The sequence below is a fragment of the Centropristis striata genome, chromosome 7 (assembly GCF_030273125.1).
Source record: "Centropristis striata isolate RG_2023a ecotype Rhode Island chromosome 7, C.striata_1.0, whole genome shotgun sequence".
Classification (NCBI taxonomy): domain Eukaryota; kingdom Metazoa; phylum Chordata; class Actinopteri; order Perciformes; family Serranidae; genus Centropristis; species Centropristis striata.
The window spans coordinates 34,751,119-34,777,424 of NC_081523.1; the positions used below are offsets into that span (position 1 = coordinate 34,751,119).

Sequence of the window (26,306 nt, forward strand, 5' to 3'; positions counted from 1 at the left end):
CACTCCTGGCTCCCTCATTTCTTTCTCTCTGTTTATTGATTTCGTACTTTAAGTTTAATTAACTTTTTAATGAATCACAAGAACAAGTTCACTTCAAATGAAATGCCACTGAACAACACAGATACAGATAAATATATAGCACACAAAGTGGAAGAAACATTGAATGAAAATAAAATTTAAAACGAATTCTCATCTCAAGAACAACCCTGTTTATTATTTTACTTGTTTATTTATTGGTGGACAAACATTCATCCATTTGAACAAATATGTTTATTATGTTTTTAATTAAATATCTCCCTGATGATCCTTCAATAAAAGGAACTTCATGGTCAGAAATGTATACAAATGAAAACATTTTAATATATTTTTAAAAAGTCACAACATTGACCATACAATAATATACAATAACAATGTTATTGAATATAATGGAAGGATAAATATAGTATTTTTCTGTTATATATAGATATATTTAAAGAATTCTTACAATATATAATTTTCAAGCTTTTTGCACCAGTTCAGCACATTATACGCTGTAATTAGTTTGTGTTGTATACACACACACACACACACACACACACATATATATATATATATATATATATATATATATGTATATATGTGTGTGTGTGTGTGTGTGTGTGTGTATATATATATAATCAATGTCAATCAAATTATGTAACAGTTCCTCTCCTCACCGTCATGTGTCGCTGTTGCTTCGTTTAACATTGGTCACTCCCAGAATGCACCTCTCCAGATTTAGTACAAAACTCTGTATCCTCAGCTGTTAAAGTAAATAAAAAACACAGCGGCTGGTCTAATATTGTTTTATTCTGTGTAAGAGGAGTTGAAGGAAGCTGAGAATAATAAACAGAGAGTGGTAAAGTGTGACACCGTCAGTGAGACCACCGGAGCGGAGCTACAACAAGTCTCAGCGCCATGTTGGCTGCATGATCTTTCTGGTTCATAAGAATGATGATTGGTGCTTTCACGGAATCTCTGTGAAAGGTGCAGCCCTCACCTTGTTACGCTCTGCGCCTCAGCCCTTCTGATCCTGAACCAGGAGACATCTCTGGCTCAAATTATTACTGTAAAGAAAAAACATAGAGAGATGTATTCTTCCTTGAACGGTGCAATTAAATACTGAGTAACATGTAATTGGTCGTTAATATAAACTAAGATCAGACAAAATAAAATTTGATTTACGTTAAAACTTTATCCTCTCGTTAAATAGGTTGTTGTACCCTGCATTCAAAACTTACTGAAGTAAAAGTACAAAAGAATCAAAATGTACTTAAAGTTTCAAAAGTAAAAGTACTCACTGTGCTGAATGGACCCACTCAGATTGTTTTATGTTCTATTCTATGTAAGCAGCGTTTTACTGCTGTCAATGCAGGGCTCATTTGAACTGCTTAATATACTTTATTTGGTTTAATTTATAAACATGCATAATCATTTTAAATTGATCATGTTTTATGTTAATATTCACCTGAAAAGTAACTAGAGCTATCAGCTAAATCTAGTGGAGTAGTAGAAAGTAGAAAGTCACATATGTGGAAATACTCAAGTAAGTATCTCAAATACTATATAATCTCTCTCTCTCTCTCTCTCTCTCTCTCTCCATATACATATATATATGTACATATATATGTGTGTGTGTGTGTGTGTTATACAATATGTACACAAAGTATCCCTAAGGGGTTTAAAACAGATTTATTATATATAAAAAATATACAGATGATATTTATACATAAGGTTTGCTGTGCAACAAATATGTAAAAGTACAAAGTGCTATTTAGTTTGATGATAAGTATAATAATATAAGTATGATAATACAGTCTATAAAAATACAGTACAATATATAATTATCCAATAATACTTTCTGTGGTCAAAAGAAAAGAATATTAGGATAAAAAATAAATCAGTTTTTATTTCTTGAATTATTTTATTTTGTTACAAATTAACGATTTATTTGTTGTTAACTCTTTAACTTGTAACTTACAAGTTACACAGTTCTGTAAAAAAGTATATATTTGGTATATTAATCAACTTAATCAACTAATTATAGAATGAATAGCAGAATCTTGATTTTATTATCAGCAGGAAAAGAAAAAAAAAGATTTAAATAAGATAAATTTAAATAAAAATAAATGTATTATGTATATATATATGTATATATATATATATATATATATATATATATATATGCATTTATTTTTTATGTTAAAGTAAATAAGAAACACAACGGCTGGTCTAATGTTGTTTTATTCTGTGTAAGCGGAGTTGAAGGAAGCTGAGAATAATAAATAGAGAGTGGTAAAGTGTGACACCGTCAGTGAGACCGCCGGAGCGGAGCTACAACAAGTCTCAGCGCCATGTTGGCTGCATGATCTTTCTGGTTCATGAATATGATGATCGGTGCTTTCACGGACTCTCTGTGAAAGGTGCAGCCCTCACCTTGTTACGCTCTGCGCCTCAGCCCTTCTGATCCTGAACCAGGAGACATCTCTCGCTTAAATTATTATTGTAAATAAAAAAACATAGACTATTATATTCTACCTTGTAAGGTGCAGTTGAATATTAAGTAACGTGTAATTGGTCGTTAAGATAAACCTAGATCAGACAAAATATAATTTGATTTACGTTAGAACTTTACCCTCTCGTTAAATAGGTTGTTGTACCCTGCATTCAAAACTTATTGAAGTAAAAGTACAAAATGTACTTAAAGTTTCAAAAGTAAAAGTACTCACTGTGCTGAATGGACCCACACAGATTGTTTTATGTTCTATTCTATGTAAGCTGCGTTTTACTGCTGTCAATGCAGGGCTCATTTGAACTGCTTAATATACTTTATTTGGTTTAATTTATAAACATGCATAATCATTTTAAATTGATCATGTTTTTATGTTAATATGCACCTGAAAAGTAACTAGAGCTGTCAGCTAAATCTAGTGGAGTAGTAGAAAGTAGAAAGTCACATATGTGGAAATACTCAAGTAAGTATCTCAAAATTGTATTTTAATGTATTTAAATTATAATTATATATATATATATATATATATATATATATATATGGGTTATATTATATATAAGGTTTGCTGTGCAACAAATATGTAAAAGTATAAAGTGCTATTTAGTCTGATGATAAGTATAACAATATAAGTATGATAATACAGTATATAAAAATACAGTACAATATATAATTATCCAATAATACTTTCTGTGGTCAAAAGAAAAGAATATTAGGATAAAACATAAAAATAAAAATTTCTTGAATAAATGTATTTTGTTACAAATTAACGATTTATTTGTTGTTAACTCTTTAACTTGTAACTTACAATTTACACAGTTCTGTAAAAAAGTATATATTTGGTATATTAATCAACTTAATAAACGTATTAAATTGTAAAATGAATAGCAGAATCTTGATTTATTATCAACAGGAAAATTGAAAAAATGAAAAAAAAAAGATTTAAATAAGATAAAATAAGATACATTTAAATAAAAATAAATGTATAATATATATGTATATATATTATATATATGTATGTATGTATATACATATATATATATATTTGTATAGTATATAGTATTTATGTATAGTATTTTATATAGTAATAAAAAAACTAGTACATTTTTATCGCGATACTTCCTCAGTCTGACGTCATGGTGCCAAGATCTCGCAGATGCAAACAGGAATGGTGGCTCCCTGACCGTACATGTGGCTCCTGAGACAGAAAACCTGCTCCATAACTCCACATTAATTTATTAAATATCCTTAAAACTAACTGGAGTCTGGTGGAAGCGAAGCTGCGAGCAGCTCTGACAGGAACTAAAGATGCAGCACGACGACGTGAGTGAGATAAATTAAACGTGTCTGCTCAGACTTCATGCTAACGTTAGCTTAACGCTAACTCGTTAAAAAGCTGTTCAATTCTGCTTATTTTCATAAATTATCTTTGGTGTCTAGTAGCGACAGTGGGTTATGAAATGTGGTTATATTTTCTTACAACATGCAGAGATAGAGGTGAGGTGTTTAAACTAAGTATAAGACACTTTGATAATTAGCTAGCTGGACCCAGATTTTCGTGTAAAACGTGACGCCGTCCCGTTTAAAAAAGTCATCAGTTAAAGGTTGGCTGGCTTTTCTGTCAACATAAACAACTTTGATAACATCAATCAACACTCTAATTGTTTAACTTCTTATACAGTTTATTGACATCATATTTATCTGAAAAGTATTCTTCCGAATATTTCCAGAACTTCTGTGTTCAATTTATTAATGAATGAAAAAAGACTAAATTCAAAGTAAAAGCTACCATGTCTGTTTGTAGCTGCACCAGTTACTGAACTGTAACTTTTCTTTGATAAATCTGTAAAATGTGGAGTTGTCTGGCTTTTTCTATTTATGTACAATTGATTGATATTTCTCGTACAGACAGTTTATTGACTTAACATATTTCTCTGAGAAATGTTCTTCCAGATCTTCCTTGATCATCTCAATATGTTGACAGTTATTTGACAGTATTTTTTATGTGTTTTATGGACTCCAATTCTACTTTAAAAAAGACTTAATTTTGAATATACACAACTGCTCAAAAGTTTGGGGTCACCCAGAAAATGTCTGTGTTGGTTTGCATGGAAACAGTTTTATTCATGAACTGAGTTTAAAAAAATATATATCTAAAATATAGTAAAGACATTGACAAGGGAAGAATGATAATTTTTTTCTGTACCTCCAGATCCTCAGCCAGCCTGAGAAAGGATAATTTTATTACAGTTTCAGCTGCAAACATGATGCTCAGGTGTTTTAATGATCAATGAACCTGAATTCACACAATGTGTCACTGGAACACAGGACTATAAATACTAGATATTCCATAAGAAAATCAGCTGTTTATACATTAACAATGTCTAGACTGTATGTCTGTTATTTTAATTTTAGAAACTTTTGCTTTTCTTTCAAAAATAATGAAATTTCTAAGTGACCCCAAACTTCTGAGCGGTAGTGTGAAGCCCTTTACAGACTCCACAAGAACAGAGAAATTTGTTCTAGTTGTCGAGGCAGCAAGAATTCACATTTCTGACCAATCAAACAATAGTTCTCAGATACCACAAGTACAAAGTTCTGCCCAGATGTGTCAACAACAGAAATGTGTTCTCTGTCCCAGGGCTGCAGGAACAGAATGATGTGGTTCTGTTCTCTCTCCCTGCTGGTTAATGAGCTCAGTGTGTCTGTAACGTGTGATCCTCATCCTGCAGGTTATCTGGGACATTATTGGGAACAAACAGTTTTGCTCCTACAAAGTCAAGTAAGTCTCAAACTTCATCTATCAATAATTTATACATTTATACATAATTTATACATCCCGATTCTAAAATTCTGTGACTTTTGCGATGTGTAAAAATGTCTCAATCAAACAGAATGCACACATTTCTTCATCATTTGTGTGATTTATTAAATTAAACACTAGATCTAGAAGCATCTGATGATCTTCGCTCCTGATCTCCTGCTTTACTTTTGATCAGAACAGTGTGAACTCTGCTGGAGCTTCATGAGAACGTTTGTTTGTTTGTTTTCAGGACGAAGAGTCAGAACTTCTGTCGGAACGAATACAACATCACCGGACTCTGTAACCGCTCATCATGTCCACTGAGCAACAGCCAGTACGCTACTATCAGAGAGGAGAAGGGTACACACACGCACACACACACACACACACACACACACACACACACACACACACAGAGGAGAAGGGTACACACACACACACACACACACACAGTCAGAGAGGAGAAGGGTACACGCACACGCACACACACACACACACACACACACACACAGAGGAGAAGGGTACACACACACACACACACACACACACACACAGAGGAGAAGGGTACACACACACACACACACACACACACACACCATCACAGAGAAGAAGGGTACACACACACACACACACACACACACACACACAGTCAGAGAGGAGAAGGGTACACGCACACGCACACACACACACACACACACACACACACACAGAGGAGAAGGGTACACACACACACACACACACAGAGGAGAAGGGTACACACACACACACCCAGAGGAGAAGGGTACACACACACACACACACACACACACACACACACCATCACAGAGAAGAAGGGTACACACACACACACACACACACACACACACACACACACCATCACAGAGAAGAAGGGTACACACACAGTCAGAGAGGAGAAGGGTACACACACACACACACACACACACCCAGAGGAGAGGCGAAGTGTACACACATAGACATACACAGAGACACACACACCAGCAGCACTTTAACCTGCAGCTGAGACATCAGGACAGTTATCCAGCAGTTAGTTAGAGTAAAATCCCTGAATTTTAGATTTCCAGTAATAATATCTGAATGAATTAATGAATGCTGTTGTTTCCTGTTGCAGGTCAGTGTTTCCTCTACATGAAGGTGATAGAGAGAGCAGCGTTTCCTGCCAGGATGTGGGAGAAGGTCAGTCTGTTTCTGTCTCTGGGAAATCTTATTAAACTCTGTGAAGCTTTCAGCTCATTCATATCATTATCACAAATATTATATATATATATATATATATATATATATATATATATGACATATATATGACAAAACATATTAAAAAGTGTTTTGATGCAGCTGTGATCATGAAGCAACATGTAAATATCACACACGTCTGTCTCATGGTTTCTTTTTACATTTTACTCATTCATAAACTCCAAACTATGTTTAAAGAACCCTCTTTTGTTCTGAAAGAATTTCCAAACCTGTCTGGTAAAATATTCGTTTGCTGAAAAATATTAAACATTCTTTATTTACATAATTTTCTCAGCTTGTGTGTCAGAATGTTTCCAGTTTTCCAAGAGAAGTTCAGCTTGAGAACAGATTCAGTTTAAATTAGTTTTACTCCTGCAGGGGGAGAATTTGTTCCTGTTGAATAATGTACATTCACTTTAAAAACTAGTTTGTTTAATGTTTAATTTGCTGTGTGTGTGTATGTGTTCAGGTGAAGCTGAGTAAGAACTATGAGAAAGCTCTGGAGCAGATCGATGAGAATCTCATCTACTGGCCTCGCTTCCTGAGACACAAATGTAAACAGAGATTCACCAAAATCACTCAGTACCTGATCCGCATGCGCAAACTGGTGCTCAAGAGACAGTAAGTCCTCACACACACACTGCATGTGAATAATAATACTGCATCCTAATATAATAATTATAATATAATACTAATACTGCACCACACTGATACTGAGCAGCAGGAATTTCGTCATTTTAGGGGCAAGGCCACTTGGCCTTTTGTGTTGTCAATATTTCGAGGGCACCAAGACCATAAAATAAAACAATGATTTTAAGTCCATAAAGAATTTAATTTAAGGACTAGTAATGACGCTTCTGAGGAAGATTGGAGTCTCAGTCGAAAATAAGAAAGTAAAGAAACATCTCCTTGTAAAGTAAAATGCATCAATCAGCACTTTGAGATTTAAATGAGAGCAAACACCTCACGTAACATTTTTCACAGTCAGGAAATACCATATTATAGAATCTTTGTTATTCTATACTGTGTCATTTTTAATTGCTGTCAACATGCTTTCAACTAGGACATGGAGCAGCCAGCCAGTATGTGAAAATAGCTGGCTAGGGGGGTCTGGGGGCATGCCCCCTGGATAATTTTTTTTCCAATTAAAGCCCAAATTTGTTGGCCTCTCACAGATTCTAATTCCACTATTCCATCATATACATTGATCTTAATCATTACATATTTGAAGAGTTATTTTAAAGGAGAATAAGGGTTCATGTATATTTTATTTAAGGCATCTTATTTTGACAGTCTTCTTGTAAATTCTGTGGTCAATTCTGTTAACACAATGCACTCTTATTTTGAAAGCTGCATGCGTTTAGCGACAGGAAGTTATTCAAGTCACAGTTTAGTTTGATAAAAACAACTTCAACTGTTAGCTAATGTTAGCTCGCGGCTACTGAACAGCATAATGCAGCAGTGTGTTTGGACCTCTGACGGCCTGGACAGGTTGATAGTGTGTAGTTTGGTGCGTGCACACACGCAGATGGTGAGACAAGGAGCGATCATGTGGGAAGGTAGGAACGGCAGCTCAATGTATTCAGTGTGTGAATGTGCGCATGTCTCGGAGGCGGAGAGGTGGGGGGGGTTTGACTGACTGACGGGTGACAGACTCTGCTGAGGCAACGGCAACACAGCGCCAGATAACTTTATATTATGGATAGTGTAGATATATTTTCAGTAGCTTGAAATGTGACGTTACATGAGACTATGGCGGGACAGATTAGAGCGTTTGATGAAGTCTCCTTGCTTGGCCGGTGATAGATTCATGTCAAACTGTCATTTTAGCCGTCCGAGCGGTTCATTCCAGGCTCCAATCAAACCCACCACTGATGATCAATGTCATCAAAAGAGCTTTTTTTTTTTTTTTCAAAAGACGCAGATGTCAAAGCTGTGTTGACAGGAAAAGGGCAGACTAGAAAACGCAAAAACAACTGGGGCAGTGCGGGCGGGGCATCAAGGCCACCGTGGCCTCAGGGCAGATATGTTTTTTATGGGCACAACGCCAAATTGCGAGGCCACGAGGACCTCCTGAAAGTTTTATTTTCGCTCCGAGTTAATTTCTAAAAACTGTTAAAATGTTGTTTTGCTGTTTGAAAATCTTGTCTCATTGAAGAATCAGTTTGTTTAAAAAAGAACATTTTCTGAATATCACAACATAAAATATTATTTCTGTACCTTTTTAATGCATTTCTGTGTTTTTAGAATATTTTATAATTTCTTTATATTCCATTTTCTGCATTTCATTATTTTTTATCTTCCCCTTTTTATTTATTTATTTTCTTTATGTAAAGTAAATTGATAGTCAAATGGCTTTTTAAAATGTAATTTTTATCTATAAATTTTTTCCCTATTTCTGGTATAGAATACTTTTTTTCTGCGTACTGTTGTAATTATTTATTTATCCCTAATTTATTTGTTGCTGTGTGTGTTTGCAGGAGGAAGTTGGTTCCTCTGAGCAGGAAGGTGGAGAGGAGAGAGAAGAGGAAGGAGGTGAGGCATCAAACACTCAGAGACATTAACCTGCTGCATGAATCTGTTTATTATTATTAGTTATTAACGTGTGTTTGTGTGTGTTTGCAGGAGAAAGCCCTGGTGGCCGCTCAGCTGGAGAACGCCATCGAGAAGGAGCTGCTGGAGCGCCTCAAACAGGGAACGGTACGACAGGAAGTCACCTGCAACACAGAATAGAGTTTCAGAATAAAAGCATCTGAGACGTTCAACGTGCCGTTTGTGTGTTTCAGTACGGAGACATCTACAACTTCCCCGTCCACGCCTTCGACAGAGCGCTGGAGCAGCAGGACGAGGAGAGCGAGGAAGAGCAGGAGGAGGAGGAAGAGGAGGAGGAGCAGGACGACAAGGTGAGGAAGGACACAGTTGTGTGTGTGTGTGTGTGTGTGTGTGTGTGTGTGTGTGTGTGTGTGTGTGTGTGTGTGGACTCACCAGCTGTCTGTCTGTCTGCAGGACGTCGGACAGAGAGAGTTCGTCGCTGAGGATGAAATCGAGGAGAGCGACCTCAGTGACTTTGAGGTGAGTCAAGAGGAGGAGGAGGAAGATGGGGTGTAGGGAGATGAGGAGGAAGGGAGGAGGAGGAGGAGGAAGAGTAGAGAGAGGAGGAGGAAAATGAGGATTAGGGGGAGGAGGAGAGAGACGGAGGAGGAAGAGGAGAAGGAGGAGGAAGGAGAGGAGTAGGGAGAGAAGGAAGATGAGGAGGAGTTTGGAGAAGAGGAAGATGAGTAGTAGGGAGAGGAGGAAGATGAGGAGGAGGAGGAGGAGTAGGGAGAGGGGGAGGAGCAGGAGAGAGAGAAGAGGAGGAAGATGAGAATAAATAAATTAGTCAGAATCTTTGTTTCTTTTTAACCTGATGGAGGGGGGAAAAAAAGAGGATGTGAAGTTTAAAAATGAGCTCAAATCATTTTTTCTGTTTCAGGAAATGAACAACCTGAAGACGAGCAGCGACGAGGAGGAGCAGGACGACGAAGAGGAGTCCAGTGAGGAGGAGGAGATGGAGGAGGAGGAGGAGCAGACGAAGACCAAGTCTAAAGGAAAGTCTCCTGCTAATGGCGCGGTGGCGAGGAAGAAGCGAGCGTACGTGGAGATCGAGTACGAGACAGAACCCGCCGCCAAGACCCGGGCCACACTGTGATGTCACAGCTGCTGAGGACACGCCCCTCAGAGACTGTATATACATGATGGACTCACAGATCTGACCTGAGATCAGATTTATGCTGCCACAGTGACTTTCAGAATAAAACAACTTTGTTTTTGTTTGTTTTGTTAAATATTGATCCCTAATGATCAGAAACATGTCAATAAATACATTTTAGAAAAATGCTTTGTTTTCTATCAAACCCTGAAATAAAAAAACAAACTTCGTTCTTCAATAATGAATAATTTGGTCGTTAGAAGCTGTTTCTGATATAAAGTGAACAATTTAATGTTTTACCGTCAAAACAACAGAAAATCATTTTGAATGGCAGTTTTATTTCATAAGTAACTTTTATTGATAGTATTTTCTTTTAAAGGAAATACAGGTGTATCTCAATACATCAGAATATGATGAAAAGTCCATTTCCAGTAGTTTAAGTCAAACAGCTCCAACCAAGTATTGAGTCATATAGATGGACAGACTTTTCAGAGGCCAGCGTCATACATAAAATTGGTCTTTTGTAATATTCAAATTTTTTGAGACATTGAATTTTAGGTCTTCATTAAATGTAAGCCATAATCATAATTAGAAGAAATTAAATTAAGACATGCAATGTTTCATTCTGTGTGTAATGGATCTATATAATGTGTTATTTCACCTTTTTGAATTGAATTATTGACATATAAACTTTTATATATATATCTGTCAATGTACAATCCCGCTCAAAAGTTTGGTCACTTGGAAATGCCCTTATAGAAATACAGGCTTGAAATATTTCACTCTGTAATGTGTAATCAATCTATGTAATATATGAGGTTCACTTTCCAAAATGATTGACAGACTATTGAACTTTTTTTGCGATATTCTAATATTTTGAGCTGTACCTCTATATACACAGTGGAGGTCAAAACTATGAGACAGATCTGAAAATATTGACCTTTTTCTTTGCCTCCAACATGATTTCATTTCATGTTGTTCATGAGTCCTCTTCTTAACTTTAGTGTCTGGTCGGTTTGTCCTCCTGCAGCAGCTGCAGCACGTCTCTCTGCAGACAGTCAGTAGGTTTCCTGAGAGCTTCAACACTAAATGTTATCTCAAGCCTTTAAACGTCCAACAGGTCTGTCAGTTTATTCTCCTGTCGACGGTTCAGGTCTGGACGGTCTGTCCATCTTTTTTATGTTGCAGCAGATTCTTTCTGTCGTAGGTCTTTCTGACAGGAGGTGTTCATCTCGTTGTCCTCTAGGAAAATAAATCCAGGTCCAGTGAGACGACAGACAGTGCTCTAAGCCTCAGCACGATGTTGTGGTATATTTTTAAAATATTTTTCTATTACTGTAAATATGTCACTGAACATCTTTACATTTAGCATGAATATAAAACAAATAAAAACAATAATTAAAATGCAATAATTCCAAAATTGTGCTGCAGATATCACATTAATTGGATTGATAGTTTATTGCTAATTAAGTTTGCGATTTAGCTTTTTATTTGTATAAAATAATTTGCAAAAAATTGTATTAATGCTTATTTTTAGCATACAATTTTTAAATGTTTTTTTTTTTACTATTTCCATGACTAGTGTGGTCCTGTAAGTTACAATTATGCAAATAAATAAATAATGTATCCATAAGCATGTCTAATTTCAATCCAATCCTTCCAATGAACAGCGCCTGGCTCTGCCCCCCGTTGGTCCAAGGCAATCCAGACTCTTTGCACTTCTTGTTCCCCGCTGGTGGAACACACTACCAGTTCCTACCAGAGCAGGGGCGTCCCTCTCTACCTTTAAAAAACTCCTGAAGACCCAGCTCTTCAGAGAGCATCTTCTCTCCTAGACCACATGATAAGTCTACTCCTCAAAGTTTGATTGTCACTAGCACTAATAGCTCATATTGCACTATACCTTGATTGTTTGCTTTTACTCTTCCTGTAAGTAGTGATGGGACGAACAACAACGACAGAAAGAATCTGCTGTATCTGTATCTGCAGTGATGTGATTATACAATGATGAGATCATATTTTAAGTAAAGGACTGGCAATTAAATATTTCACGGGCTGATGTTGGGTTTGCAGCATGTTAGCTTTTCCATTTCATTTTCATTTTGTTTACCTCCAATGATTTTATAACTACTGCAGGGGGCACTATTGAGTGACCAACACAGTGTCAATACAGTGATGACACAGTTTGTGTAGTGTGTCAATACACTCCTTGAGGTATCATCATCCCATCACTACCTGTAAGTCGCTTTGGATAAAAGCATCTGCTAAATGACTAAATGTAAATGTAATTTAACTAAAAAACATTTTTTCTGGAAAAACTTATTTATGAAACTTTACCTCTATTTTGTTGTTTTTATCGTTAGATTGAAATTATAAACCCACAAAAAAAATTTAAAAACAGCCAATTTAAAAAAATCAGTCAAACTGCAGCCTGAAGCTGCAGACGGATGTAACAGAAGCAGAGCGAGTCGTCAGCGTATATACAGGATATATACTTTATTTACAAAGAGCTGCGTCCCCGCCGTCGTACAATGAAAAGGTACAGCTGAAGAAAATCATTACAGATTTAGAATATAAATAATCAAAGAATCATAAGAAGCATGTTTTTACTTTAGCAGACAGAAAAATCAACAGACATTACAAGAAAAAAAAAAAGATAAAATGTACAGAGCGTTTCACAGCCAGCAAGCGTCCACAGCGCCTCCTGCTGGCCGATTAGTGTAAAGATTTAAAATGCCGTTTCTGCAACATATTAATTAAAAAAGCAACGTACAGCACGGCGATGTTCATCGTTATGAGAAGAAATTCAGCTGTTAGGAATTTTTAAATGTTTCCGATAAAATTTAGGAATTTGCTGCGCTGTTAAAAATAAAATCTGCAGCAACACTGCCCCCTGCAGGACCAGCTCTGCTGTTGTTTATTAATTATTTTTGAATTATTTCTTAAATGTTTGTTTTCCTTTGGCGAGGGAAGCTTAAGGCGGCGGTCACAACTTTAAACTGCAGGTTTTTCTTCGGTGACTTCTCGTCTGTGACCCTTTGGTTTCTGGAAACTCGTTAAAATCTTTCAAAAAAGCCTCAACAATAATAAAACGTTTCTTCTCTTCCTAAAGAATGTTTTTTGTACCCCAGTGCGTGCGGCGTGCAGGTTATTAGGTGATAAAACTGAAAACAGGAGTCTGATGTGTTGTAAGGTGGAGGGAGGAGGCTTCATTCAGAAATCAAGCATCACAGTTGAAGGCCGCCGTCCACCAATCAGAGGACAGAGACGGGTGAACCGCCGCTGGTTCAGACGGCTGTGGACACAGTTAGAGAGCAGGTTCTGTGTTGAAGCGGTTCTGGTGTCTTCAGTGACGTCTGGACTCACAAACAGAACCGGGGGTTAATAACCGGATCAGTGACGGATATGTACACGAGATCTGAGCGAGACCACCGGACCAGGATCTGAACCGCAGAGATCCAGAAGAGTTTAGTGTAAATCTGAAACATTAAATGTCACTCTGTCGGCTTGTTTTGGTTTGGTTCTCCCCTCTAGTGACCAAAAATATAATCATAATCAAAGACCACAGAATTTTAATATTTTAAAAGTGTGATAGAAAGTTTATTCTGGAGCTGGTTAATGCTGGAATGTTTAAGGAACAAAATGTGCTGACAGACAGAACTAGCTGGATCACACTATTAACATTATGATTTACTTTTATGCATTTCGACTTTGAATCAGTTAGTTGATGAAACTTTAAAGACCTCAGGGTATCAAGGCTCGGCCAGTTTAAGCTGGAAATAGTCTGATGTTAGGTTGGGAGGTAAAACTTTCCAAATATTTTTGTTTTGCTGTAATAAAGCAGAATTCGAGTTGCTTCCACTTTTTACTTTCCTTAACACGCGCTTGACGCAACAAACGGGCCACTAAGGGGAGCTGGGACATCAAAAAGAAACAAACAAAAAAAAAGAAATCAACAAGACAAAAGTAATAAAAATAGACTCTGAACTTTGATCCACATTCTGGTTCAGGTACCAATTTAGTCTTCATCATCACCTTCATCAATCAGCTGCTTCCTCTCTTCGAATTACCATCAATATTCAAAGCATTTAGCTAAAAAAAATGGAAAAAGGGGCAAGTGTGGAGATGCAGAGTCGGGGTTCCTGTCAGAACACAGGTTTGTTAAACAGACTGAACCAAGAACCGAACTAATGCCAGGTCTGAACAATGTTCAGTCATTTGGTCAGGTAGGTTCTTCAAACAGATCTTCATAAATAGATATCTGCATAGGATGTCTAGAATCTGTAGGCTACAGGACAAGATTTTGGTGATTCTGAAGTGTTCTAGTTTCAGTTCTTCTTTTGTGTCGTACTGACAAATCAATATTAATCAGCCTTTGGTTGCAGGTAAACTCTCTGAATGCAGAGCAAGAGAAGGGTAACGCATTCACCAAAACACAATCTTGGAAACTATTAACAGGGCCGACCCACCCGCCCGTTCTTAAGCATATTAACTCTCAGGTCCAACATCATTCTTGTATCTCAAGTTGCTAATCGGACTGTCAATAATAACCAGTGCACAAAGAGAAAGTATCTGTCCGGATATCTGTTATCTCATCACCTGCCAGCTGCACAAGAACCCCAGAACTCTGAACCATCAGCTGACTGACCGCCGCTGGGTTACTAGATTTTGGATCTTGAGAACATTTCGGATAGACATCGTTGACCCAAAGCATTTTATGGACTTTGGATTCGGCTCGGGTCTCAGGTCAGTTTAAAAAAAAAATCTTGGCTGTTTCCTGATGTCATTTACTGATTTTTCTTTGTGAGCGTTCCAGCTGTGTTTTAAGGTGACCGAACGAGTTTACTCATAGTGCACAACACTTTTAATATTGCACTTATGAGGTTGGGAACCTGCAAGAGACGTGTCAAAGAAAGGACGGGTCAAAACTGAAGCAGCGAGGGCCGAGACATCCTGACTCCAACAACCTCATTTGGGACAAACTCCAAAACACTGGATCCTGAAGGTACTTGGAGCCATCAGATCTGTCTGCCCAATTACTGCCCCATACTTCAAACTGCACGCTCGCCATTTATCACAGTCCTTCATAAAAGTTTTCAAACGCAGGCCAAATTACATTCTCAGAGTTATTTTGTCAGATTTCTTTTTTTAAAAAGCTCCTCCATCGCCAACCGCAGTGCAAATGCATCTGATCTGATCCACGTCAGCAGCTCACTGTGTTTTCTGGAAACTCACGCTTAACGAACAGGTGACGATGAGTTTGCTGCATGAACTCGAGCAGAGGAAGAAAGAATCCAGAGGTGTGTTCAGACGCCGAGGCCGCTCCGTGTTAGAATTAATGAATTTGAAGCAAGAATGTTTAAGATGCTTCCAACTGAACAGATGACATGTCACACCGAACGCTGATGAGTCCAAAAGTCCACATCAAAGAGTGAAGGTCAGAGGTGGGTTTATAGCAGATCAGATTATAGTTAAATATGATATAAGATCTGGGCTGGAGGGGGTCCTGGATTTGGAACGAGAAGTCCAGGCTCAAAATGTCAGAGTTGGATCTTGGCTGATTTTAAGTGAAGTCCAGCTTTGGGCTGCGGGTTCAAACGTTGGTCTCATTGGTGTTTAGGTGTTGGACTACCCTTACTTAAGTTGGGTCAAATAGTTGTTGGTTTGTGGGCTAAGGGGGGTCCTAATCCAGGCAAAGGTCCAGTTTGGGCCAATAAAGTCCAGATGTGGGGTAAGGTCGGGCTCAGTGCAGCTTGGGGCGAGGCTTTCAACCCATCCACAGGAATGTCCAAAGTTCGTACTTGGGTAATCCGGGTTTGAGCCTTCCATCTTTACTTGTCTTTATGCATACAGTGTTTTGTGTTCAGGACAGGAGGGGTCCAAAATTTGAGGGATGACCTGACTTGGATTTGGGCTACTGATATTTTAGAGATGGGGGTCGAGAGGGAAGTCCAGTAACAAGGAGGTCTGGTGCTGGTCTTAGAGCTGTACCTTTTGGTGGAGCAGGTCTGGACGTGAGCTGAGGGCACTCTGGACTTGGACCTGGGGTCCATGTTCAGCCTCGGCTCTGCATGTGTCCATTGCAATGTCCAGAAACAGAACTAAGGCAACCCTCTATCTTCTTTTGTCTCTTGAGAACAATAGTGACCAGGGTAGTCCCGACAACCTCTCAACCCTCCCTGGAGCAGGATCTGGAGGGTAGTCCAGGTTTGGGGGAAGGGTTGTCGGGTGACTGAGCTGGAATGAGACCCAGCTTGATCCAGGATCCAGTTCAGGTCTGGGCCGATCCTGATTTGAGAGTCCAACACTGATCAAAATTGGATAGTACCTGGATTTGGTGGGTTTGTGAGTCCTGATTGAACCAAGGCTGGTAAATGTCTGGTTTGGGGGAGGATGGTTGAATCTTATTTTGGGTGCTGAACTCAACAGCTGGTCTGACTGTTGAGTGTGATCCAGTCTGATGCACTCTGGATAGAAGACGCATGTCTGGTGGATCTCTGTGTACGTATCTGTCTGTCCGTCCGTCCGTCTGTTCGGTGGGTCTGTAGTTCGTGTCTGTGGTTAGCAGCTGCAGCCTTCTTTGGCCGGCTGGCTGTCGGCGTTGAGGCGGCCTCCCTGCGGCGCAGACGGTTTGTGCTGGACTCCCGACTCGGCTGCGTTCAGGTCCAGACTGCCGTCTTGGATGTTTTGGTAAATCCTCTTAGCTGCTTCGAGGAAGGCCTCCTCCACGTTCTCCCCTCTGAGGCAGGTCAGAGAACAGACAGATTCAGATACAAACAAGCAGTAAAGTCTTTCAGATAAGAATCAGAATTTTTTGACTGCAACGGTGGACAAAATCACTTAGATGTCTTAAGGTCATAATCTTGAATGTCTGTCAGTATCTATCTCCGGTGATTGAGCCTCAGGCCCACTGATGTTCATTATGAACTCCAAGTCTGTGGTGCACCGTTTCTGACAGTTTCACAAAATGTGAATGTTTAAGACACAAGGATTATTACTGGGAAGCTACAGAAGAATGGTTGAATAAAAGTGTGTGTGAACTTACGTTTTAGCGCTGGCCTCTAAAAACAGCAAACCTGATCAACAACAAGAAGTGAAAAGAAAAAAAAAAATTACATCAACCAGGTGACCTGTTTTTTAATCTTTTCTCACATTATATTTGTCAGATAATATCACACAGACACTAACAGACAGACGTCTCACCGTTCTCTTCAGCGAACTGTTTGGCCTCCTCGTACGTCACGTCTCTCTGAGCCTCCAGGTCCGCCTTGTTACCAATCAGGATGATCACCTGCGATTTATTAAGTTAAAAAACGATTAACAGATTTGAACGTGATCAAAATGTTGTTCAAAATGAGCTCAATATATATATATATAAAAATATTGTGTTTCAGGTAACCCCAAAACCCACAGGCAGGTTTGAAATGTATGGTTTATTTAAAAAATAAAAAATTTAATTTATAAAACTTCAAAAAACACAGCGATTCTCAATTTTCCATAATAAAACCTTGAACAATAAAAATGACAAAAACTACTAAGTCCTTTTGTCTAAAGAGTAAACTAAAAACAGCTGCTCTGGGGCTGGGCAATACAGACCAAAAGTCATATCCCGATATATTTAGGCTGAATATCAATATACGATATATATCCCGATATTTTTATCACAAAGTGAAAGCAAATATTCAGTCAAAGCCAACTATGACATGTCACAAGTAATTTTATCGAAACCGTTTATTTAAACTGAACATAAGTACCGAGTAACAACAGGAGTGCCTTTTTAAAAAATCAAAGCTCTATAAAGCGCACATTTAAATAAAAAAAATATCTTAAATAAAAATAGCCTATGAAATAGAATAGGCCAATCTTTTTCTAAAATAAATATATTTATATTAGAAAAGATAAACAAACATTACAAAAGGACTAAATATGACAAACCCTAGTAAGGGCAGCATTTTATATATAAAAGAAAAAAAATGAACTACATTGATATATGCAATGTGGTCTAATTCCATATCACATTTAAAAGTATATCGATATTATTAATATTATTAGTTTATTTAAAAGGGGACAGTGCAATTTCATGAAACACATGATTACACATGGTTAAAAAAGCCAGAGTTAGCCAGGCTAGTTTTCATCTGTAGTCCCCTGGCCATGATGTAAAAAAAAGCTGAGAATTACGAAACAAATATATATATATCTTTTATATCGTCCAGCCCTAGTGTGTGTGTGTGTGTGTGTGTGTGTGTGTGTGTGTGTGCTCACTGTGTTTGGGTTGGTCAGGTTCCTGGCGTCTGTCAACCAGCTGCTGAGGTGATTATAAGTACTTCTCCTGAAACACACATAAAGGAAAAGATGAGACAAAAATAAGATGATTATTAAAATTAATATGTAGAGAGACACGGCAGACTATCCCCCTCGCCGTCAGTACCTGGTGATGTCATACACCATGAGGGCGCCGGCGGCCCCGCGGTAGTACGACCTGGTGACGGCCCTGAAGCGCTCCTGACCCGCCGTGTCCCAGATCTGCAGCTTCACCTTCTGACCGTGGACCTCCATGATCCGCGTCCCGAACTCCACCCCGATGGTGTGAGGACAGTCGGCCATGACTGCACACACACACACACACACACACACACACACACTAAGTTTTGATTCCACAAATCCTGATATTATCACTTCTTTATTAGAAAATGACAAATAAAACTACATTCACCAGTTTTATTTTCAGTAAAAGCTTTTCTGGATCTGAAGTAACTTTGTGATGTAAAAATGTTTCACAAAGAAACTCCAAACAGCTGATCAAACAAAAAATAAGAGAAGAAACTCACATTTTTTCTCTGTGAACTGATGCAGCAGACAAGACTTCCCTACACCCATATCACCTGCAGAGAGAAACAAAGGCTTATTAGAAATTATCTCAAGTTCTTTTTCAATAATCTCCATGTTTTATAAGCTGAGGACTCTCCTGGAAAATAGAACAAATTTAATTTAATAAATTACTTCAACTTTGTTCTTGGAGATCAGATCATCAAATCTGTGAAAATGGTAGATTGTTCTACAAACTACAATACCCATGAGTCTCAGTGAGGGGTTAGCTTTGTGTCTTTATAAATATGAAATTAAAAAAATAGATTTGAGGGCAATATTATCAAAAATGCTATTATACAATTTGGAATTGCAAGTAAAATAAATGTGTAATACATTTTTTTCATGCAAATCAAAAAGTTTGTTCAACAGTTTTGTTTGCAAATAAGAAAAATGTTTTGTTGATGAAACCAAAAGTTTCTTTTGCAAATTCAAAGGTTTTGCTGCTTAAAACTTTTGGATTAAAAAGCACATTTCTGGATTCACAGACAAAACTTTTGATTCGTTACACTGTATTTAACTTAGAATGAAAAAATGTTTTAACTGCATTGTGGAACATTTTGTCCTGTCTTTATTTTTATCAAGTCTCAGGTCATCTTTGTTTGAATTGCATCCTGGGAGTCATAGTTAACTTCTCTCACACTGTTTTTGTGTCGACAGGATTTTTGAACATCTATACTTTTCATCGAAGAAGCAGATATTTTATTTTTAGATTTTTATTTTAGTCTGATGTCACTGAGGAAAATAACCTGCAGAAACTCTTTAACATCTGTGAGCATGAACACAGTCAGCCCGTCTGACCTCGCCTGGTTATCTGTGGAGAGTTTCACGTCTCTGAGAATTGATTTTCACAGACAAACTGGAGCAAATATCTGTCTGGAAGCTTGAAAATCCATTAACCTCTTCAGCTCCCTGAGGACGTCAGCATCCTCGGCCAACTTTTCATCTTTCAGAGCTCTAATTTTTATGTCTCAGTAAAGATAATGACCTCGAAAGAAACTAGAAGAGAAGACTTTATGTCATGCTACCATGTTGACCAAAGTGGGCCGAAAAATCTATCTATAAAAGCAAAAACCGTCTGTGTGTGTGTGTGTGTGTGTGTCTAGGCCATATCTCGCTGACCGTTAGTCAGACTGACCTCATATTTTGTATGTGGCTTGCGCATGGCGCGAAGGTGTGCATCCTCGATTTTGAATTCATTTTTCTAAATATCATTATTTACGTAGGACGTGTTGTGACATTGCACTATTTCTGATCGGACGCCTTTTAGTGGAGCTCCGCCCCCTTTTAGGGGAGCTCCGCCCCATTGTGTGATAGGCCTACACCTGGTCAGTAACACAATTCACTCTGGATTTACACCCCGACTCATCTCATCTGTAAGTCTATTTAGCCTACCTTTCTTTTGGAGTTTTAAAGTGCGCTACAAGGTTTGATTTTCCAATAATATTCAAATAGTTTCCAGCGAATATCAATGTTCAACGTGTATGTGCTGGATGGTGTGTGTACCTTATGAAAAGTAAGTGTTTTATGGAGTTGCAGATGCTGTAGTGTTCCTACGGGCACTGCACTAGAACACCAAAATTAGGCGAAACTTCCACTATCCAAACACAGAAACCTACAAAATGTCACAAGTTTTTGAAACAAATCACATTTTTCTACTTTACCCACGCGTGGTTCTCACAGCACAGAAAATGTACTAATTTATTTATTAAATATATTTTTAAGTTATTTTATTTTTTATTAAGGTTTTAGGTTTTAATTAAATACATTTATATATTTTAAATGCATTTATGACAAAATATTTGTATTTATTATAAATATTATATATATATATATATATATATATATATATATATATATATATATAAATAATGTGTATATACATTTTAAAAGGTGTATGTCTTTCATTTATTAATTATTTTTAAATTACTTTATGTCATTAGGTTGTTGTTGTTTTAACATTTTTCGGTCTTTAATTTATTTATATAAATTTTTATATACACATATACATCAACAGCAGGAAAATGCAACATTATGCAGCAGGAATATTAAATAAAAACATCAGATGAAAGAGAAACACATTTGACTGCCACACACACACTTTTACTTTAACTCCATTTAACTGAAAATACTGATTTTTAAATGTGCAGGACTTTTTTCTAACAGTGTGGTTTTAGTACACATCAGTATTCTAAGTAATTGTCCCGGGACAAAGTGTTAGTAAGATAAACGAGATAAAGAGATAGAAAGAGATAATGAGGTTTCTGACCGATGATGATGTATTTGAAGATGTAGGAGTAGTTGTAAGGTGCGGCTGTCATCTTGAATCTGTGAGGAAGAAAAACAGGAAATAATTCAGATTTAAACTAAACTCAGAGTTCAGACACAGAGTCAACCTCAGTCCACAGCAGTCCATATGGGTCAAGACCAAGCCGGATCCTGTTTGAGGAGCTGAAACCCGAACAGAAGCCGTTTAACTGGAAACAAAACAGCATCAGCTGACTTCCCCCCTGTTAGCCTTTTAGCTCCGGAGCTAGCCGGCTAACAGCTACGGTGCTAACAGGCTAACCGGCCACTTTAATCATCATTAGATATAATAAACCACATAGACAGGATGAGTTATACATGATGGAGGTCTGACCTTCGGTCTGGGTTTCTGTCTGACGGTATAAACCTGTTAAACTGGTGCTCAGACGGCTGTTAGCTTGGCTTGCTGCTCCGTTAGCCCGGTGATCCGTCAGGAAACCTCTCCCCGCTTCCGCGATTCTTCTTCTACAGCGAGAACTCGGAAACAACGCGAGACTTGCGACTGACCACCGCCACCCAGCGGCCAGTAGGAGGACAGTCACACAGCCTGGTGTAAATAATTCATTCACATATAGTCATGGAAAAATTATTAGACCACCCTTGTTTTCTTCACTTTATTGTTCATTTTAATGCCGTGTACAATTTGTTTGGATAAATATAATGATAACAACAAAAATAGCTATTAAGAGTTTTATTTAAGATCTGATAGCTAGGCATTTTCCATGTTTTTCTTGATAATGATTTTGGTTATTATCAAGAAAACCCTGTTTAATGTCTAGATTTCAGCTCTTAAATCAAAAAATGCAATTAAATATACCGAAAATAGTATTAAAAAGAAATATAGCCAATGATAAATTAATAAAAATGTGACAGAAATAGATTTTTCTGTTTTAATTTATTTTTATTTTAATATTTTTGGACGACACTTTAAATGGTTGCCCCTTTATTCAAATAATGAAAGGTGAAATAGTGATGAAGAAATGTAAAAAATAAAATAATAATCTAGAAATAAATGGAGAGAAAAATGCATAAAGGAAAATTAATGCAGAAATAAATCAATACAGTTAAAGTCATAAAAAATAAAATTAAGGAAAAAATGAGTCAGAACCTAAATTAATAGGGGAATTAATACATGTAATAAATAAATAGATATAAGGAAGTTATATGGAATAACTAAATAATTTAAAAAAATATTAATAATAATCTTAATTAATATTATTAATAATAATAATAAGTAAAAATGTAATTTAATTAAAATAAAAACTAAGGCAAATATATAAACATTTAATGTCATAATTATTTATATTAATTTTTATTTTGCAAGCTTCTATCTGATGCCTTTATCCAACATTGTTTAGTGTTTAAGATGTAAACTTTTGGTTGCCTTACTTCTCACCATTTTGCTGAAGTTCTAACTGTCAAATTAATTATTCAAATATTACATAAAATTACACTCAGAATTCCTGCTGTGGTATTTGTACACTGTAGCATTACTATTTTTTACTTCTTTTACTTTTTTAACATCAAAATTATTCTTCCACCCGTTTGTATTTCTGCTGTAATCTCCAATCTTTCAAAATAAATGTAAAAATGACATAAAATTTCAGTTTTTAATATGAAAGAATATTTTACAGATCAGTGTTTAGTCCGACATCAACGAACAAACAAGCAAACACACAAACAAACATTCTCCTGAGATTATTATAAAATCCAGTAAATATAAAAACAATACAAATAAGTGACAGTCATGGAAATAAACATAATAATAAACATAATAAACATAATTCATCAGGTGTAGAATTAAACATTGTACAAATCATCCAGAAAAAGATTTATAAAAGTGTTTTTAGTTCAGACAAAATCACATCAAACAGATCATGAGACTAAAGACAATGGAAATAAATCGACCTGAAATTCACAATAAAAGTTTTACAGACTTTAATGAAACATAAAGTTCAGCCTGCAGGTTCCTTTGAGCGACTTTAAAACAGTGAGAGCTGGCGGCTCATTTGTTGGTTTAAAGAACACAGAAATAAATACTGTTTGCTGCAACAACAAAAAAGGCTTTAATGAGACTGGAACAAGAAATAGTAACAAAGACCAGCGGTGCAGACTGTACATCAGGTGTTTATATGAACCAACATGTTGATTACATGACTTTCTAAAGAACCATTTCTGTCAATGTGATGAAAAAACAATTTAACATAGCTGCAGGCAGCACAAACACTTCCTCCACGGCACATTTCATCCTCTGAGGAAGAAAACTTCAATTCAAGCCGGTGATTAGAAACAGTTCTTAAGTTCAGGCTGTCTGGTCAACACTTCGTATCTTTTCAGGTGAATCGTAAAGTTCTGGAACTCGAAGGTTTCCCGGCAACAAAGCCATAAAATATTAAACCGGCTGCGTCTCAGTCACATTAAACATTCGATATGGAGTGGTGAATGCTCTTTCAGAGCCTGCATGTTGAGATCATAACAGTCAAAACATCTCACGCACAGAGGGGCGGGGCCGCAAACCTGCTGCAAACCTGTGAAACTGAAGTTTTATTTTTTTTTTCAGCCTGCTGTAGAGATATTCACTAATATTTATGATTGAAAACAGCTCAGTTTGTCACTTTAAATTGAGTCCCTGTTGGATTTTAGAAGGTTCTTCAGCTGAGAGGACTGTAGGAGGAGAATGATGTGATGATGTAATGATGATGTAATGATGGACGTTCAGTGTCAAGCAGCAGCTTTGGTTTCCCATTCCTGTGAACACAAAACAAGTTTACTGAGAAGGAGAGAAACACAGACATCAGTGTGTGTGTGTGTGTGTGTGTGTGTGTGTGTGTGTGTACATGTGCATCTTCGTGTTTCTGTCTGTGCCTGTGTGTGTGTGCATATGTGTGTGTGTGTGTGTGTGTATGTGTGCATGCATCTTTGCATGCATGTGTGTGTACATGCGTGTGTGTGTATGTACATGTGCATCTTTGTGTTTCTGTGTGTGCATGCATGCATGTGTGCATCTTTGTGTGTGTGTGTGTGTGTGTGTGTGCGTGTGTGTGTGTTTGTGTGCATGCACGTGCGTGTGTGCATGTATGTGTGTGTGTGTGTGACTCTTACCTTCCTCCTCTGAAAAACCTTTCCGTGTTCTATGAACAGCGCTGAAGGAGCTCGTCTCAGAGAGTTTTTAGCCGACGCTGTCCGCCGCAGGAGAGGGTTCAGGAAACCAGCCTGGACCAGCAGAGACCAGATCACATGAAATACACATAAAAAAAGACTTTCATTTAGTGAATAAAGTTTGTTTGGCTGTGTGTGTGTGTGTGTGTGTGTGTCCCACCTGAGCGCGCTCGCTGCAGACGGCCAGTGACTGTCTGAAGGAGGTGCGTTTGTTTTGCTTGCTGGCAGACGCCAGGTTGATCTCTGAGCCGGCCCTCAGCGGCACCGTCCTCTTCCCCGTCAGCTCCAGCTTCTGGACGCCGCGCTCCACCTCCACCGACTTCCTGTCTGAGACACACACACACACAAACAGTTTCACTGACAGTGTTTCTTGGCTCAGATGGTCTCTGATCTGCACTGTGAACATGATGCTTTGGGACTGACTGTGCGCGGCGCTGAACACCGTGTTGCTGTAGGTCACTGAGTCTCTGGACGACACGGAGCTGCAGCGCAGAGAGTCCTGAGAGCTCTGCAGCTGAAACACACACACTCAAAGTTATTATCTGTCATAATAATAACCCGATCTCTGGGATTATTATTAGTATTACTATTATTAATATTATCAGAAGCACTCAACTGCCAGGAAACATTTTAACATTTAAAAACATTTCCATCTTCATCTATAGAGGACAGAAGCTGTAAAAAAAAATACAAATAAAGTGACTTAAATGTACCAAAAAATAGTAAAAATAAATAAATAAATAATTGTAGGCATGAATTAATTTTTAAATATGTTTATCTTTGTGTGACTCACTTAAAATTATATTTGCATAATGAAGAAGAAATGCATGAAGAAAATAATACAAGAATAAATCAATTTGGGGAAATAAATAGAGGAAAATTATACATCATAAGTATATAATATAAAAATAAAAAAATACAACACATGCAAAACTAAAGAAATAAATCGAATTAATAAACAGGAATGTAAATAAAAATGGGGATTCATTCATGTTACATTTCATTAATGAATTAATGCCTCTACTTTTTTTTTTTAATTATAGATATAGATGTTATAACAATTAAAGACATTTATTTATCCTCAATAAATAAATAAATTAAAAACCTCTTCAGTGATGATTTATACTGATTGGTAATGGTAGAAACATAAAATAAAAATAAATAAACTAATGATAAAGCGGAGCTGTCTCGGAGCGTACCATGAGCTCCAGGACGGGGGTGTTGGAGTAGATGGGCTGGTCCCGGCCCGTCCCGCTCAGACTGAACGGGTCGTCCATGTAGGTGTTGGAGGCGGGAAACCTGCGAGTCTGCAGACCGCTGAGGAGACAAACACGAGATTATCTGCTGCAGGAAAAATAGTGAAAACAATGAGAAAAGTGACGCCACAACATTCATAGGAAAAGCTGGAAATGTATTTTATAGGACCAAAATAAATCGTAAATAAATAACTTGATAAATAAATTAAAATGCAACAAATATTACCAATAAATATAAGCATTAATTAAGCAATAAAAAGACATACATTTTTCATTTTAAATGTATTCTTTTATTATTTATTTTATTTATTCATGTATTACTTTACTAATTTATATTCTGAATTGTAATTATTAATTTCTTTATTTTAAATTGTTCATGTATTTATTTAATTTATGTAGAATTAAATACATTTGCATTTTCACTGTATTTACATCTGTATTATTTTC

The 26,306-nt window shown here is 37.1% G+C and overlaps 3 protein-coding genes and 2 non-coding genes across 7 annotated transcripts in view; 3 read left to right on the forward strand and 2 right to left on the reverse strand.

Annotated features, from left to right (window-relative positions):
* Positions 1-950: 950 nt before the first annotated feature.
* On the forward strand, positions 951-1,051 carry LOC131975529 (small nucleolar RNA U13). Its single transcript, XR_009394739.1, has one exon. It is a non-coding gene; the product is annotated as a small nucleolar RNA U13 (small nucleolar RNA).
* A 1,335-nt stretch (positions 1,052-2,386) lies between these two features.
* Positions 2,387-2,487, forward strand: LOC131975530 (small nucleolar RNA U13). Its single transcript, XR_009394740.1, has one exon. It is a non-coding gene; the product is annotated as a small nucleolar RNA U13 (small nucleolar RNA).
* Positions 2,488-3,682: 1,195 nt separating this feature from the next.
* On the forward strand, positions 3,683-10,455 carry mak16 (MAK16 homolog (S. cerevisiae)). Its single transcript, XM_059337305.1, has 10 exons — positions 3,683-3,850; positions 5,260-5,309; positions 5,581-5,690; positions 6,460-6,524; positions 7,051-7,202; positions 9,062-9,116; positions 9,207-9,281; positions 9,368-9,484; positions 9,588-9,653; positions 10,054-10,455. The coding sequence occupies exons 1-10, from the start codon at positions 3,836-3,838 to the stop codon at positions 10,267-10,269; spliced, it is 921 nt and encodes a 306-aa protein (XP_059193288.1). The 5' UTR covers positions 3,683-3,835; the 3' UTR covers positions 10,270-10,455.
* A 2,290-nt stretch (positions 10,456-12,745) lies between these two features.
* LOC131974562 (ras-related protein Rab-14-like) lies at positions 12,746-21,909 on the reverse strand. 2 transcript variants are annotated; one of them, XM_059336922.1, is made up of 8 exons: positions 21,779-21,909; positions 21,407-21,465; positions 19,101-19,154; positions 18,701-18,878; positions 18,535-18,601; positions 17,473-17,560; positions 17,315-17,345; positions 12,746-17,008 (listed from the first exon to the last, which is right to left on the reverse strand). In XM_059336922.1, exons 2-8 carry the CDS (start codon positions 21,456-21,458, stop codon positions 16,831-16,833), a joined length of 648 nt encoding a protein of 215 aa, XP_059192905.1. In that variant the 5' UTR covers positions 21,459-21,465; positions 21,779-21,909; the 3' UTR covers positions 12,746-16,830. The 2 variants fall into 2 exon arrangements, with proteins under 2 accessions (XP_059192905.1, XP_059192906.1); XM_059336923.1 differs by having other exon boundaries at positions 21,812-21,892.
* Positions 21,910-23,040: 1,131 nt separating this feature from the next.
* Positions 23,041-26,306, reverse strand: part of si:dkey-220o5.5 (actin filament-associated protein 1-like 2) — a 20,066-nt gene continuing 16,800 nt past the window's right edge. For both annotated transcript variants that reach the window (XM_059337618.1, XM_059337617.1), the window contains exons 12-16: positions 25,803-25,920; positions 25,027-25,117; positions 24,764-24,930; positions 24,547-24,657; positions 23,041-24,192 (exon numbers count right to left, since the gene is read on the reverse strand). In XM_059337618.1, the coding sequence (XP_059193601.1) occupies positions 24,166-24,192; positions 24,547-24,657; positions 24,764-24,930; positions 25,027-25,117; positions 25,803-25,920 (514 nt within the window). In that variant the 3' untranslated portion in view covers positions 23,041-24,165. The remainder of the gene's footprint in view (positions 24,193-24,546; positions 24,658-24,763; positions 24,931-25,026; positions 25,118-25,802; positions 25,921-26,306) is intronic.